Below are 15,366 nucleotides of genomic sequence, written 5' to 3' on the forward strand. Positions count from 1 at the left end.
TGACAGCCCTTCCCCAAACCTGATGCACCACTGTAGCTAAAGGTAAGAGGCCTGTCAAATCTATTTCAGGAATTGGAAGGAGATGAACATGATGTTGGCCCTCTGCAAGGACCAACCATGTAACCTCGTCTTGTTATTTCACTTTGAGAATTCTGCAGAAGATTTAACCGTATCTCCCTATGGAGCTGCAGAAAACAGTTGTTATAGTACTCAATCTGTCATCTCGGATCGATTATTGCAATGCTCTTTATCTTGGTTTGGAAAAGAGACAATTGAACAGAATGTGGCAGCTCAGACCCTATTGAATCTCCCTAAATATAGCCATATATCTGGGGCTATTAGAAAACTTAATTGGTTACCAGTTAAGGAGCGAATTGAATTTAAAGCATTATGCTTGGTTCATAAAACCTACATGGAGGCGGACCCATAGAATATTATAAATCATTTCAATGGTATATTCCTGGTCACTCCCTGCGCTCAACAAAGCAAGCACTCGTTAGGAGTCCAAGAATCAAGGAAACAAAGTGCATTCTCCCCACGGGCATATTTTTTCAAGAGCGTTCATTGGCTCTTCACTTTGTGCACGCTGCATTCAGCTGCCCAGTCATCCCACCCCTTCCCTCTCCAGCGCGCGCCTCTCGCTCATCAAACCCACTCCCTCTCCAGCATGCCAACACGCAGCCCACAGCCTCTCTCCCATTGCGCATTCTCCCTACGGGCATATTTTTCATTCAGCTGCCCAGTCAACCCACCTCCTGCCTTTCTAGCGCGCCAACACGCAGACCACAGCCTCTCTCCCATTCAGCTGCCCATTTGACCCACCCCCTCCAGCACGAGACTCTCGATCATCACACCCCCTCCCCTCTCCAGCACGCCAACACGCAGACCACAGCCTCTCTTCCATTCAGCTGCCCAGTCATCCCACCCCCTCCCTCTCCAGCGCGCGCCTCGCTCTCCATTTGTTTAGAAACGCCTACACTCAGCCCACAGACTCTCTCCCCAGCGCGCGCCATTCTTTGTTGCCACGTGACAAGCCCTCCTCCCTATGTTCTTTGTTACAGTTGCAGGCAGTCCACCCCCTCCCTCCTTTCCAGTGCGCGCCTCGCTCTCCACAACATCAGTGCACACTTTTACACCAGGCACATACACCACCAACAGCCAGTGCATGCTTTTACACCAGGCACACACACAACCAGGCCGTCAGTACACGCGCATCCGCCAGGCACACACAACACCAGCCGTCAGGGCACGCTTCCAACAGGCACACAAACCACCAGCTGTCAGTGCACACTTCCACCAGGCACACAACCACCAGCCGTTGCTGCATGCTTCCGCCAGGCACACAAACCACCAGCCGTCGCTGCATGCTTTTCCACCTGGAACACACACCACCAGCCATCAGTGCACACTTTTTCACCAGGCACACACACCACTTGCTGTTAGTGCACACTTACCCACCAGGCACACACACCACCAATCGTCAGTGCATGCTTTCACCAGGCACACACACCACCAATAGCCAGGGCATGCTTTTACACCAGGTACACACACAACCAGGCCGTCAGTGCACGCATACGCCACACACAACACCAGCTGTCAGTGCATGCTTCCAACAGGCAAACACACCACCAGCTGTCAGTGCACACTTCCACCAAGAACACACACCAGCCGCTAGTGCTCACTTTTCAAACATGCACACATACCACCAGCTGTAAGTGCACACTTCCACACCAGGAACACACAACACCAGCTGGCACTGCATGCCTTCAACAGGCGCACACACACCAACATCCGTCAGTGCATACTTCCACCACCAGCATGCTTTTGCACCATGAACACACACCACCCAGACATCAGTGCACACATTTCCACCAGGCACACACAGCACCTGCATTTAGTGCACACTTACCCACCAGGCACACACAACACCAGCCGTCAGTGCATGCTTCGACCAGGCACACACACCACCAGGCCGTCAGTGCACACATACGCCACACACACCACCAGCAGTCAGAGCACACTTCCACACAACACCAGCCGCTAGTGCACGCTTTTCAAACATGCACACACACCACCAACTAAGTGCATGCTTTCACCACCACACACACCACCAGCCATCAGTGAATGTTTTTGCACCAGGAACACACACCACCAGCCATCAGTGCACACTTATCCACCAGGTACGCACACCACCTGCTGTTAGTGCACACTTCCCCACCAGGCACGCACACCATCAGTCGTCAGTGCATGCTTCCACCACGCACACACTCTCACACCCTCACACCCTCACACCCCCACACCCCCACTCTCACACACACCCACACTCTCACACACACCCACACTCTCACACACCCACACGCACACACACACCCTCACGCACACACACACACACACACACACACACACACACACACACACACTCTCTCTCACCCACACACCTTCAACTAGATCAAATGATCTAAACACACAAAACACACACAGACAGAGGTGGCCAGAAAATCTGTGGATAGAAGCAGGACAGTCAAAGTATCTCACACTGTTGTAACATAAATGCAGCTCCATAGTATTACTGAAAGAAAGAAAAATACACCACCAATTCTTCATAATTGCTGTGTTTACAGCTAAATTCCAAACATACATGTTTGGACACGTTTCAGCGTAAAAACAATAACTGCCTCGTTTGAAAACCCAAAAATTTCAAAAAGAGACAAATATTACCCAAACAATAATTAAAAGCGTTCAACAGCTATACAATAAGAACATCCGCAACACAAATACTATCGGAATAATCAAACGTAATAAAACATTAGAAACAAATAATAAACGTACAATACATGTCAACAGGGGAAATAATACATACCCGAAAACACACACACCCTCACAAACACACACACTCACTCTCAGACACACACACGTTCAACTCGGTCAAATGACCCAAACCCACAACAACAACAAAATAAGACACAGGTGGGCCGATAATCAGTGGATAAAAGCATAACAGTCAAAGTCTCTCGCACTGTTGGGACTTAGGCGCAGCTCCATGTTATTACTGCAAAAAAAAAAAAATAACACCCCCCAAATGTTCATATTCGATTACATTCATGCTATATTTGAAACATACATGTTTGGACACGTTTCAGCTTTAAAACAATACTTGCCTGGTTTAAAAAAAAAAATTAGAAGAAACAAATATGGAGTTTAAGATCAAACGCATCTAAACATATCCTGTTAAAGTCAACAAGAAATATCTAAACAACTTAGCATTCCAATAAGGATACAACTTTACAAATGGGATCAAAACACAAAGTATACCTATCAACAACAACCAAAATTACCCACAAAAGAAACAAAATATAAACAAGTGCCTAATCACAAGCACAAGAAAGTTCACAAACTATCACAACCTAAATCCAAATAAACGACACCTAAAAAAAATATTTACCTCAAACACAACACTAAACAAACACAAATTAATGAAGGTTCTTACATACCTATACTGTGTAAATTCATCTCACCCTTAATTATTAAAAATAATAAAAAGAACCTATTCACAAGGCCAAAACTTATCACAGACCAACAGACTAAATCAAAATAAACGACACCTACAAAAAAATATCGACCTCAAACACAAAGCAAAACAAAAACAAAGAATTAAGGTTGTTGCATACAGATAGTGTGTAAATTCATCTCACCCTTCATTAATAAAAATCATTGTAAACACAAAGAAAGAATAAAGCGAAAGAAAGACAGTGAATATAATACAACTGTTCGATCAAACTCATACATTGTCAATAAAAAACAGTATTACAAAAAAATGTCGGGATTACATCAAATACAATAAATGCATTGCAATATATTCAGTAACAACAACATAAACACATCACATCAAAAATTAAAAACGTTCCATAGCTGTACAATAAGTACATCCGCAAACCCAAATACAGTCGGAATACACAAGTGTAATAAAACATTATAAACACATAATAAACGTACAATAAATATAAACACAAATACTACATACCCAAAATAAGAATATTAAAATTCAAACTTATCTGTCTAACGACGCAGCAACAACACAGGAAACACGACACGCCTTTCACACACTACTGTTCTCGAAGATCTGGGAATTTCCCCGTTGACGCACAACAATCGCAACGCCACGTACCAAAACGTAGCAATGCGATTGGGTAAAATAAACGTCAATCAAAAACAAAAAAGGGAAACTAAAAAAAGACTAGAACGCTAAGCTAAAAAACGTAGGTAGCGTTTCGGAACAAAATTGCGTCCTCCATTTTTAAATTAAAAAGTACATCCGCAAAACAAAAAAAGGACTCTATTACATACTATCACACACGCCACATACAAAATACAAAATCACACACACATTCACAGCAACAAAACACACACTTCCAACACACTCACAATCACACACCATCACATCAACAATACACTCAAATAATGATCTCATTATCTCACACACACACACACACACATACCCATCCTCAAACCCCCTCACCCTTACACTGCCTCACCCTTACACTGCCTCACCCTTACACTGCCTCATAACCCACACTGCCTCATAACCCACACTGCCTCATAACCCACACTGCCTCATAACCCACACTGACTCATAACCCACACTGCCTCATAACCCACACTGCCTCATAACCCACACTGCCTCACCTTTACACTGCCTCACCTTTACACTGCCTCACCTTTACACTGCCTCACCTTTACACTGCCTCACCTTTACACTGCCTCACCTTTACACTGCCTCACCTTTACACTGCCTCACCTTTACACTGCCTCACCTTTACACTGCCTCACCTTTACACTGCCTCACCTTTACACTGCCTCACCTTTACACTGACTCATAACCCACACTGCCTCACCTTTACACTGCCTCACCTTTACACTGCCTCATAACCCACACTGCCTCACCCTTATCCACCCTCTCGCCCCACACACACCCACCCTCTCGCCCCACACACACCCACCCTCTCGCCCCACACACACCCACCCTCCAACTCCACCCTCCAACTCCACCCTCCAACTCCACACCAGTGTTTGTAATATCAATACATGTAAGTCACATAAATACATTACAAATGCTATAGGTGTCACATTTGGAAAAAGTTATAACTATTAGCGTTGTAAATGACAAACCAATCATTTTCACTATTTTCCACAACAAAACATTAAAAAAAATTGGTCTTTTACAATAGCAATAGCTCAAACATTGCAAATGAGAAACATATTGCATTGCATTTCAACACCCTTTTAACTTCTGCTGATCTGATGCTCTCTTTCACCACCCCTCCTTCTCTAACTCCCTATTCTATTCTCTTCGCCTGTGCTAATCTACTGCTCTCTTCCACCCACCTCCTTCTGTAACTCCGTTCTCTTCTGCTGAGCTGCTACTCTCTTCAACCCACCTCCTTCTGCAACTCCCTGGTCTCTTCTGCTGTGCTGATCTGCTGCTCTCTTCCACCCCACCTCCTTCTGTAACTCCATGTTCTCTTCGCCTGTGCTAATCTGATGCTCTCTTCCACCCACCTCCTTCTGTAACTCCCTGTTCTCCTCTGCTGTGCTGATCTGCTGCTCTCTTCCACCCCACCTCCTTCTTTAATTCCCGGTTCTCTTCTGCTGTGCTGATTAGCTCCTCTCTTTCACCCACCTCCTTCTCCAACTCCCTGTTCTGTTCTCCCATCCTGATCTGCTGCTCTCCTCCACCCCTCCCCCAAAGCCCTGTTCTCTTCTCCTGTGATAATCTTTAAGCTATCTTTCATCAGCCTACTTCTCTAACTCCCTTTTATCTTCTCCTGAGCTAAACTGCAGTTCTCTTTCACCCCGCCCCCTTATCTAACTCAATGTTCTCTTCTCCTGTGCTCATCTGCTGCTCTCTTCCACATATATCCTTCAATAACCGCACACTCACATACATACGACCATGCACGCACACACAACACACATACAACCACACACATCTAGCTATCGCCCTCACTCCATCTAGCTATCGCCCTCACTCCATCTAGCTATCGCCCTCACTCCATCTAGCTATCGCCCTCACTCCATCTAGCTATCGCCCTCACTCCATCTAGCTATCTATCGCCCTCACTCCATCTAGCTATCTATCACCCTCACTCCATCTAGCTATCTATCGCCCTCACTCCATCTAGCTATCTATCGCCCTCACTCCATCTAGCTATCTATCGCCCTCACTCCAACTAGCTATCTATCGCCCTCACTCCAACTAGCTATCTATCGCCCTCACTCCAACTAGCTATCTATCGCCCTCACTCCAACTAGCTATCTATCGCCCTCACTCCAACTAGCTATCTATCACCCTCACTCCATCTAGTTATTTATCGCCCTCACTCCATCTAGCTATCTATCGCCCTCACTCCAACTAGCTATCTATCGCCCTCACTCCAACTAGCTATCTATCGCCCTCACTCCATCTAGCTATCTATCGCCCTCACTCCAACTAGCTATCTATCGCCCTCACTCCAACTAGCTATCTATCGCCCTCACTCCATCTATCTATCTATCGCCCTCACTATTTATCTATCGCACAACAACAGCATCACTCAGGGGCACCACAGCATCACTATGCTCTACCACAGCATCACTGAACGCCACAGCATCACTTGTCGCCACAGCATCACTCAGCGCCACCACAGTATCAATCTGTGCAAACATTCAACAACAACTGGTTCAAATATGTTCTCTCAATGTTTTAAGCTTTATTACAAATGTCACAAAAAATGATGATATTTCACTTCTTTTCTTATATTTTAGTCATGATAAAATACACTGAACATAATCTTCACAAAAGTTATTTACAAAAGTTTAAGCTATTACCATTATAAATTACAATAACTTATTTAATTATTAATTATTTTTAAAAAAAAGAAACATTGTTATTTGTAAAATCAATACTTCTAAGTCACGTAAATACAAAACATGTTGCATTAAAAATGCCATAGGTGTCACATTGTCAAAAAATAAAAGTATTCGCATTGTCAATGACAAAGGTATTAATTTCACAATTTTCAAAAATAACACATAAATAACAAATTTGTCATGTACAGGACAAAAAACTCAAACTTTCCTAATGCGAAACCTATTGCATTGCAAATGCTTGTTTCAGTTTACCGTTCCATTTTCAAACAACTTACTGTGTTTCCATATTATTCATCTTGAGATATTGCAACCCATGACACACAGGCGGTCATTTGAGTGCTGAGGCAAATATACTCTTTACTTACGTCCTCTTTTCTCCAGCAGGTGGCTTCTTCATTACCAATCGTCCTATACTCGACGCACCACCGATGCCCTTTATCTTGGCACAACGTTCCTAGTGAATCTCGTAGGTAAGCTGGCACATCTTAGAACTCCTTATTTATCTTTCACACACTAGCACTAGGGTGTTTTATAACGTTATCCCTTACCTATTTGCCTTGGATACTCTTCCATTTCCTCCTCCCTCCATCACCCTCACTTTCCATCTGCGCTCTTCATTTCACCATGAACTTACTAAAGGAGGTTTTCTTTCGAGATTCTTCTCTTCTTTTACCATGTTTTTCCAAACTCAAACCCTCACCTTTCAACCAGACAGATGACATTGCGTCTCTGTAACACTGATCCTTACATCCTAATTTACCCCACAGACTTTTTCTCAAAATTGAAAGGCATCATGTTTGTGAATATCCTACACTGAAACAGAGGGAATCCAGGATAAGCACATTATAGAACAAGCATTTGCAGTGAAATAGGTCTCGCCAGTACACAAGTTTATGCTATTGGCATTGTAAATGATAATGCCTTTTATTTATCTGTTTTAAAAATGAAAACAAAAATAAAAGGCATTGTCATTTACAGTGTCAATAGCTCAAACTTGTTTTCGGTACAATGCCCCAGCCTCTTCCACCTTTAACACTGAAGGTCTCTCTCTCCCCATGCACCGGGCTTTAGAGTTGCTGCCTCAAAATCTGTAGCGGGCAGGGCGAAAACAGGGCAGGCTGATTAAAATGGCTTCTGCTCGCCGCAGCAGAACAAGCACTTGTCTTTCATGTTATATTTTCAGCAATGCCCGAGAATAAAGGTGGCGAGCCTGCTGCCAACTGCGCATGGTTGCGTGCTAGCTCCGTCCTGAACTAACAGTAACTAGGTCTGTGAGCTCATCATCGTCTGAAAGCACTCCCTCCCGCCACCTAATGCTTTCACTCCTCGCCAAGGGGAGTATGTCCATCAACTGGGTCAGACACAACATTATGAAGTTTTATCAAACAAAAAATAATTTGCAGTTCACGTCTGGAAACATCTTCCTGCCACCACCTTTTGAAGCGCCCATTGTGTCCCAGAAGTGCTATAAAAGTACACACTAAATCCTAATTCACGTTACGTAACGCCAGTGTTGAAGGGCTCAGACATGCTGAGCTCAGTATATTCCCACCCAGTCCTTGCATAAATGTGGTAGCCGTCCGCTTCAGTTTGGTTCGGCATACCAGCGCGGCCCTTTCCCCAATGGCTCACTACATTCACTGCCCCCCCCCTCCTCGCACCCCTAATCACCTAACAGACTCGGAGCGATCCCCATCTTTGCATGAGAAATTGATTTAGATACGATGCTCACACCTTCCTTGGCCTCTCTACTGAGACTCCGTATAAGGTCGACAATTCCCTGCAAGTGTGGGCATGGTTTCATAGAAGGAGCTGCTTACGGAAGAGGAGCTGCACCATTGGAAGCGTCACTTTCACAGCGCCCCTTTGATGTTCTCATTCAAGGGTTCCCTGCGTGTACATGACCCAGGCAAGCACTTTAAGGGCTATTAGGAGGCCAAATTAAAGGGAAAAACTTCCAGCGTCAAATGCCACGGGGTCGGTGAATTTGGAGAGAGCATCATTAACGTCTCGGCTGCGCCATTAATAGCGCAGGCTGCCTTAAAGTTTTTAGGGCCTCAATTTAAATATTGTTTGTTTCCAGTAAACATGTATGCTGTGCTGTGCTGAATAAGCTACTGGTCTCAGCTCAGTTACCAGCACACCAAAGTTCACATCACTGAAAGCACCATCGCAACTGACGTTAATTAGAGCCTCGGCTCGGTTCCCTTCATAAAATGCGCCTACCTCGAGACTCAGTTGGCCATCGTTTTTGTCTACATATCTGCCTACCAACAGATGTCAGTGCACGCTTTTCAACCAGGCACACACACCACCAGCCGTCAGTGCACGCTTTCAACAGGCACATACACAGCACCAGCCGTCAGTGCACGCTTCCACCAGGCACACACACCACCAGCCTGCAGTGTTCACTTCCACCAGGCACACACACCACCAGCCATCAGTGCACACATCAATTGTTAACGCAGCCACAATTAACAATTGTAGCAATCGTAGTATGGCGCACTTTACTTTTAAACATATTCATCTAAAGCGCAGCATGCCACAATTGCAACAAATATAAATACACATTTTTGGCCTACAATTTATAGACTTTTGCTGCAATTGGTGTTGCAATATTTAGCAATGCCAATAGCGCAAACTTAATTAATGCGAGACCTAGTGCATTGCAAATGCTTGTTTGAACTTTGTGTTTATGAAGTAGCAGTTCCTCAGCAGGTGATTATTTCCAAAAGAAAACGTTGATGGTTCACGCTGTAAAGGCACTAGCCTCTAATCTGCAGCGGAGTTATCTAATCTCTAGTTAAATTGCTGTTACCAGATAGGTATGTCTCAGATTTTTTCTGCAAAAGCAATTCGAAATTGCATTTTTCATTCCCGACATTCACTCCATTTATGCATCGTACTGGTCAACAAGTGGTGAGGTGACAAACACTACTCGACAGTCCCGTGGGCCAGTAATATATTGTAACTAGTTCAAAATACCAGAGAGGGGAGCTGAAAAGTCAATCTCCAGAGTTACCTGGTCTGTTTTCAATGTTTGCTCTAAAAGTTAGCTAGATTGCTTTGCCCTACACAATGCCCAAGAACTGTCAAAAATATTTTGCAGGGACAGAAACAGAAGTAGAAATCGGAAACTTCAGCGCTAATTTACAACAGCAACATTGCAAACTTTCTCCATAGAACAACATAATACAATTGCACATGGCTGTATATAGGGCTAGATCTGCAAGATTTGCAGTAGCACCCTTCTCTACAGCAGGTTACACTGTATCTAAGAATGGTCAACCCTGCTCACCCGTTGCAGCAATGGAACTGTAAACGTCTATCAGAGTTGGGTTAGTTTTTTCAGAAGACTGTCCCTCTAATAGAAGGGCACGGATTCTCTTACCTCTTTGCGATGTTTCTCATTGCCAAGGCCACGCCCTCGTTGGAGTCTCTCAAACTCACAGTTCAAGTCAATTTGTGAAACCAGAGTTAGGATCTTCCCTGTTAGGCCCTGCTCCATCAGCTCATCCGTGAAACGTGTGGTCATGGACACCAACTCAGCACTGCAAATCCAAAGAAAAAGAGGAGGTACCAAAGATGCACGACAACCCAACGCAAAACTGAACCCAAACAACATCTCTTCTTCATGTGCTCACGGCTCAAGAAAAATGCCTAGTATCTATGTACCTGAGCTCCAGTGTCCATGTTTTCCCTCGACGTGACTGGATAAGGGTATGGAGAGCGCTGGCGATGCATCTTTTCCCATCCCAATAGAGTAGGACGGCAACCAAGCCCCGAGTTAACCCTGGAAAGTGTGGCAGCTGGTGTTCGCCTTAAAAAATGTTTTTTTTTTAAAGTAGTCATTTTTATGTTGTAAACCACAAAAGAACATCAACTTTAAATATGACATTAACACATTTAACATCTATGAATAGGGTTGAACCGCTATCCTAACTTCTTATATGCTGGAAGTATTTGGTTAAAAATAATTCATATAATTTTTATCCATATCTTCATCTTATGAAATTCTTACATCCTTAGATGGCAGAAGAAAGGAAATACTTTATAGAGAGATGCAGCATTGCCAAACAGTATTAGACACTCCAGAGACTCCAAATAAACATTGTTCATATTAGTCTTTCGACAAACAAATAAATCCAACAGTTTCCTGTTAAAATCGCTCCAGTCCTGTCATGTCCTTTGATGCAGTAAGAGTGGTTTACATTGTATATGAAAACTTTCTTTAAGAAACAATCAGGTTTTATTGTTTGCAATTCTGAACATTATTTCCTCTTGCTCCAATAGGATCAGCTGAAATGAATATTGAGAACTCGTATACAATTGTACAATACCAAAAGGATGCTTCATAAGGGATGTACCGATTGTCCAAAATGAGCCATAAACCATGGTAAACTGATCTGCTTCATGGATAGGTGTAGCTAAAGCAAATACAAGGTGAATGCATACAAATTGCGCTGTATTTCATCTCAGAAACTCCGGTCAGCTTCTGAATGTTTCTGCAGTCTAAGGTCTGCAAAGAGGTGGCTACCTACAACATCACATGATACACGATTATACACAAATGCTTGAAAGGAATCAAAGCTGTATGTGCAAGGAAGGAGAAGCCAAGTAAGTGGGTGTCTGCCGCTGCCGCTGGGTCAAGCCCTTAAGAATGCATATTGCTTAACAAACATGTGCAAGAAGACGCAGGCCAGTGCTGGGAGCACAAGGAGGACAAAAGGAAATACCAATAATAATAAACGGAGAGCAATAATGGCGGGTCCTTAGACCACACAACTCACATGGGATAGTCGCTGTGTAAATTGGAGGATATGACGGAGGCACTAGACAGTCACTTGCAAGAACAGAGCACAGACAGTGATGACATTTTAAATGCACACATTAGGGCCAGTTCGCACACAAATGCTTAATATTACTGCATCCCAGTTCAGCACCAGGCAGTTGCCACACACGCCTCAAACACAGACACAGGTCACTCTTCCTCACACACCACTCACACCCCCACCCCTTCTACCAACCCTCAGACCTCCACACATACCATCATCACTCCTCTCACAACTACAGCTGTCATTAACACTCCACTCACTCCTGACAGCACAGCTCCCACCCACAACACACCTAACCTACCTCAGCACCAGAACGACACGCACATCGACAAATCCCTCTCTCTATCCCCCCCCCATTCTCAGTCCCCATTACCCTCTAACTAACTACGCAGAACACACCTCCTCTCTCAACTTCACTCCCCCTCCTCACAACAGGACCATCTCCAACCCCATCTCCCCTCCTACTCTCAGCCCTCATTACCCTTCCTGACCCCCCCCACTATTATAAGTCTCCCAGCCCACACCTTGATCCCCCCCGCCTACCATCAATGCCCTCACTCATACCACCAACCTCCTCCCTACCTCATCCACACCCCTCCCGCCCAAAACCTCTCTCCTCCCTACACTATCCCGTACACTAACACAACGCAGCCCTGCTCAAACACCAGCCCACTCTCCCACCTGCACACGAATTCCCTGGTCAGTCATTCACCACTGACTGTCACCCCCACCACCTACCCCACGATGGACAACATCATGGTCACCCTCAATCAGATCAAAGAAGACATACACACCATCAAAGAACTACTCTCCACACACCCCATACACCCCTCACCCACCTCCACCTCCCCTCCCAACTTGTCCCCTACCCCTCCTGCAGACTCCCTCACTCAACACGCCCCACACCGGGCGTCAATCCCTGCTCATATTCCCAGCAACTGCCCTCGTCCATCTCGTCGCCCCTGCAACCCCTCTCACAACTACACCCCCCCGCCCAACTTGTCCCCCACCCTTCCAATTAACTCTCTCACTCAACTCTCCCCACACCGGACCTCAATCCCAGCTCGCAATCGCAACAACCGCACTCGTCGCACCCACAGCCCCACTTCTGACCTCGACACACTCCCCCTTCTCCGCTCCTATGACCCAGCCCCCCAAAATCATACAACCACCGCACACCTCACCATTCCCACGATACACTCAAATCCCCTTAGACCCCCCACACTAAACAGCAGATTCTCCATCCCCAACAACCTTAGAAAAGTCCCTCTCTCGCTAGAACCCTCTACCACCCTCAACACACCCAGTCTCAAATGCACGCTCCTCAACTGCAGATCGGCCTCGAAACATTCCGCCGCCATTGCTGATCTCCTCTTATCGCTAGACCTTGACCTAATCATCCTGACCGAAACCTGGCTATCTGAATCTTCATCACCTATAATGGACATTCTGGTTCCTCCCAACTACCACATTATCAGGCTCGACAGATCAGACAAAATAGGTGGTGGAATCGCATGCATCTACAGGAACAACCTCTCCGTTCTGAAAGTCAATACCACCTCCCTCCCATTCCCAACATCCTGGGAATACATCTGCCTCGACATTATTAGTGAGGGCAAACCGATATGCTCTCTACACAGCATTTACCACCCACCCAGGGACAACCACACCTTTTCCCAACAAATCATGGATATGATCTCAACCAATTCCGGACGGCAGCTCACCCAAATATACCTTGGTGACTTCAACCTCCACTGGAACGATCACAATGACACGGTGGTAAATAGTCTTAAAAATTTCCACGATGCCCTTAACCTCACCCAAATATGCAATAGCCCGACCCACGAGAAAGGCTCTATCCTCGACCTGATCATCTCCAAAGAGGACTCTATCCAACTCGAGTCCATCCAACCCTGTGACTGGTCAGATCATCATATCGTCACATTCTTAACCCGGCTCAATTCCCCAAGCCCAAAGTCTGGAAAAGAGACATGAAAAAACTCAACCCAGGCTCTTTGCCCCCTAACAGTCGCAATCTCCTGCTCCCACCGACAGGCGCTACGGACGTTCAAACCCTGACTGACCACTATCTCAACGCTATGACTTCAATAATTAACGAGGCTGCGCCTTTGCAGCTTAAAAAGAGTCTCTAGAATCTCCAATCCATGGTACGACGGGAGTCTCAATGAAGATAGACGAGACATGCGAATGGCAGAGCGCACCTGGAGATCAGCTCCCTCTGCATTGCATCTAAAAGCAATGAAGGAAAAGAGAAACGCCTACTTCAGGAAAATAAAACGCTCCAAATCAGATTTCTTCAGCCTCCAGCTCGACCAAGCAAAAAAACGCCCGAGAAAACTGTTTGAGCTAATCAGATCACAATCCAAGGACCAACCCCAACCACTCAACACTTGTTGGACAGGCCTCGTGGAAGGCCCACTCCCTCCCCGCATGACAGGGCACGGACACCGGCTCTCCCGGTGTCACCAGAAGAACTAACCCGGCAACCCGCAGAAGCCACCCGCAACCCGTCCCCCCACGGGACGATTGCCCCCGAACATCCCAACATCGGCTGACCCTAGCCACCGTCAGCACCATTGCCCGGGCCCAGCCGCCATCTTGGACACTGCACCACGAGGCCGCGTGGCCTCAGCTGGACCCCAACCCTGGGCCTGGTCAGGCCCCGACATCGAGGCACCACCATCCACCCAGGAGGTGAACGGACCACTTGGCAGGTCAATGGGAGAGAGGAGTGTCGATGGCTCTCCCCCGCCAGGTGCCGATCGCCCCGAGCCTCCCCGGGCGCTGGCTCCACCCCCCTGCTGGGTGTCTGGACTTCCTCATCCCGGACCTCCCGACCTCCAAGAGCGAGGGTCCGGACATCAAAGGAGGCCAGACCTATAACTGGGGCAGCTCCAGAGCAGGAAGGCAGTTGTATCCTGGAGTCGAGAGACACCTAGAAGAACTCATCCTTGACGGACTGCTGGCGCTGCCGCAGCCCTGCCTTGTGAATCATCGTCCTGCCTGCTGGCGCTGCCGCGGCTTCCTGCAACCTACATCCTCGTCGGGACCTGCTGGCGCTGCCGCGGCCCTCTGCAACCTACACCCTCGTCGGGACCTACTGGCGCTGCCGCGGCCCTCTGCAACCTACACCCTCGTCGGGACCTGCTGGCGCTGCCGCGGCCCTCTGCAACCTACATCCTCGTCGGGACCTGCTGGCGCTGCCGCGGCCCTCTGCAACCAACATCCTCGTCGGGTCCTGCTGGCGCTGCCGCGGCCCCTCCTTGTGTGAACTACCATCCAAGCCCGCTGGGGCTACCGCGGCCCAACCTTCCAGAACTCCGAGCTCGAGGATTGTGAGCTATCCATCTTACCACCTCCGTACCAGACCGGTACCAAGACTGTCCCGCTACCCCTTTCCCCACCAGAGACTAGAATTGAGAGGACCCTCGTGTCCCGATCTCACTGTATCGTTGATATCCTTGCCTCAAGAATCGTATATAAAGAGTGTTGACCTCATCCTTGTGTGGTGTCCATCTGTGGGGGGGAAGTTACTTGTCTGTACGATCGCTGGAGAAGGCCCTCTCCGGAGGCCTCTCCCCTTGTCCTCGGCCGACCCTTCAGG

At 46.7% G+C, this 15,366-nt stretch overlaps 1 protein-coding gene across 1 annotated transcript in view; it reads right to left on the minus strand.

Moving 5' to 3' along the window:
- The window catches only part of NUP205 (nucleoporin 205), a 967,082-nt gene that overhangs the window by 842,061 nt on the left and 109,655 nt on the right, over positions 1-15,366 (minus strand). The window contains exons 4-5 of the mRNA XM_086952983.1: positions 10,582-10,726; positions 10,298-10,457 (exon numbers count right to left, since the gene is read on the minus strand). Coding sequence (XP_086809109.1) covers positions 10,298-10,457; positions 10,582-10,726 — 305 coding nt within the window. The remainder of the gene's footprint in view (positions 1-10,297; positions 10,458-10,581; positions 10,727-15,366) is intronic.

The sequence above is a fragment of the Lissotriton vulgaris genome, chromosome 1_2 (genome assembly GCF_964263255.1).
Source record: "Lissotriton vulgaris chromosome 1_2, aLisVul1.2, whole genome shotgun sequence".
NCBI lineage: Eukaryota > Metazoa > Chordata > Amphibia > Caudata > Salamandridae > Lissotriton > Lissotriton vulgaris.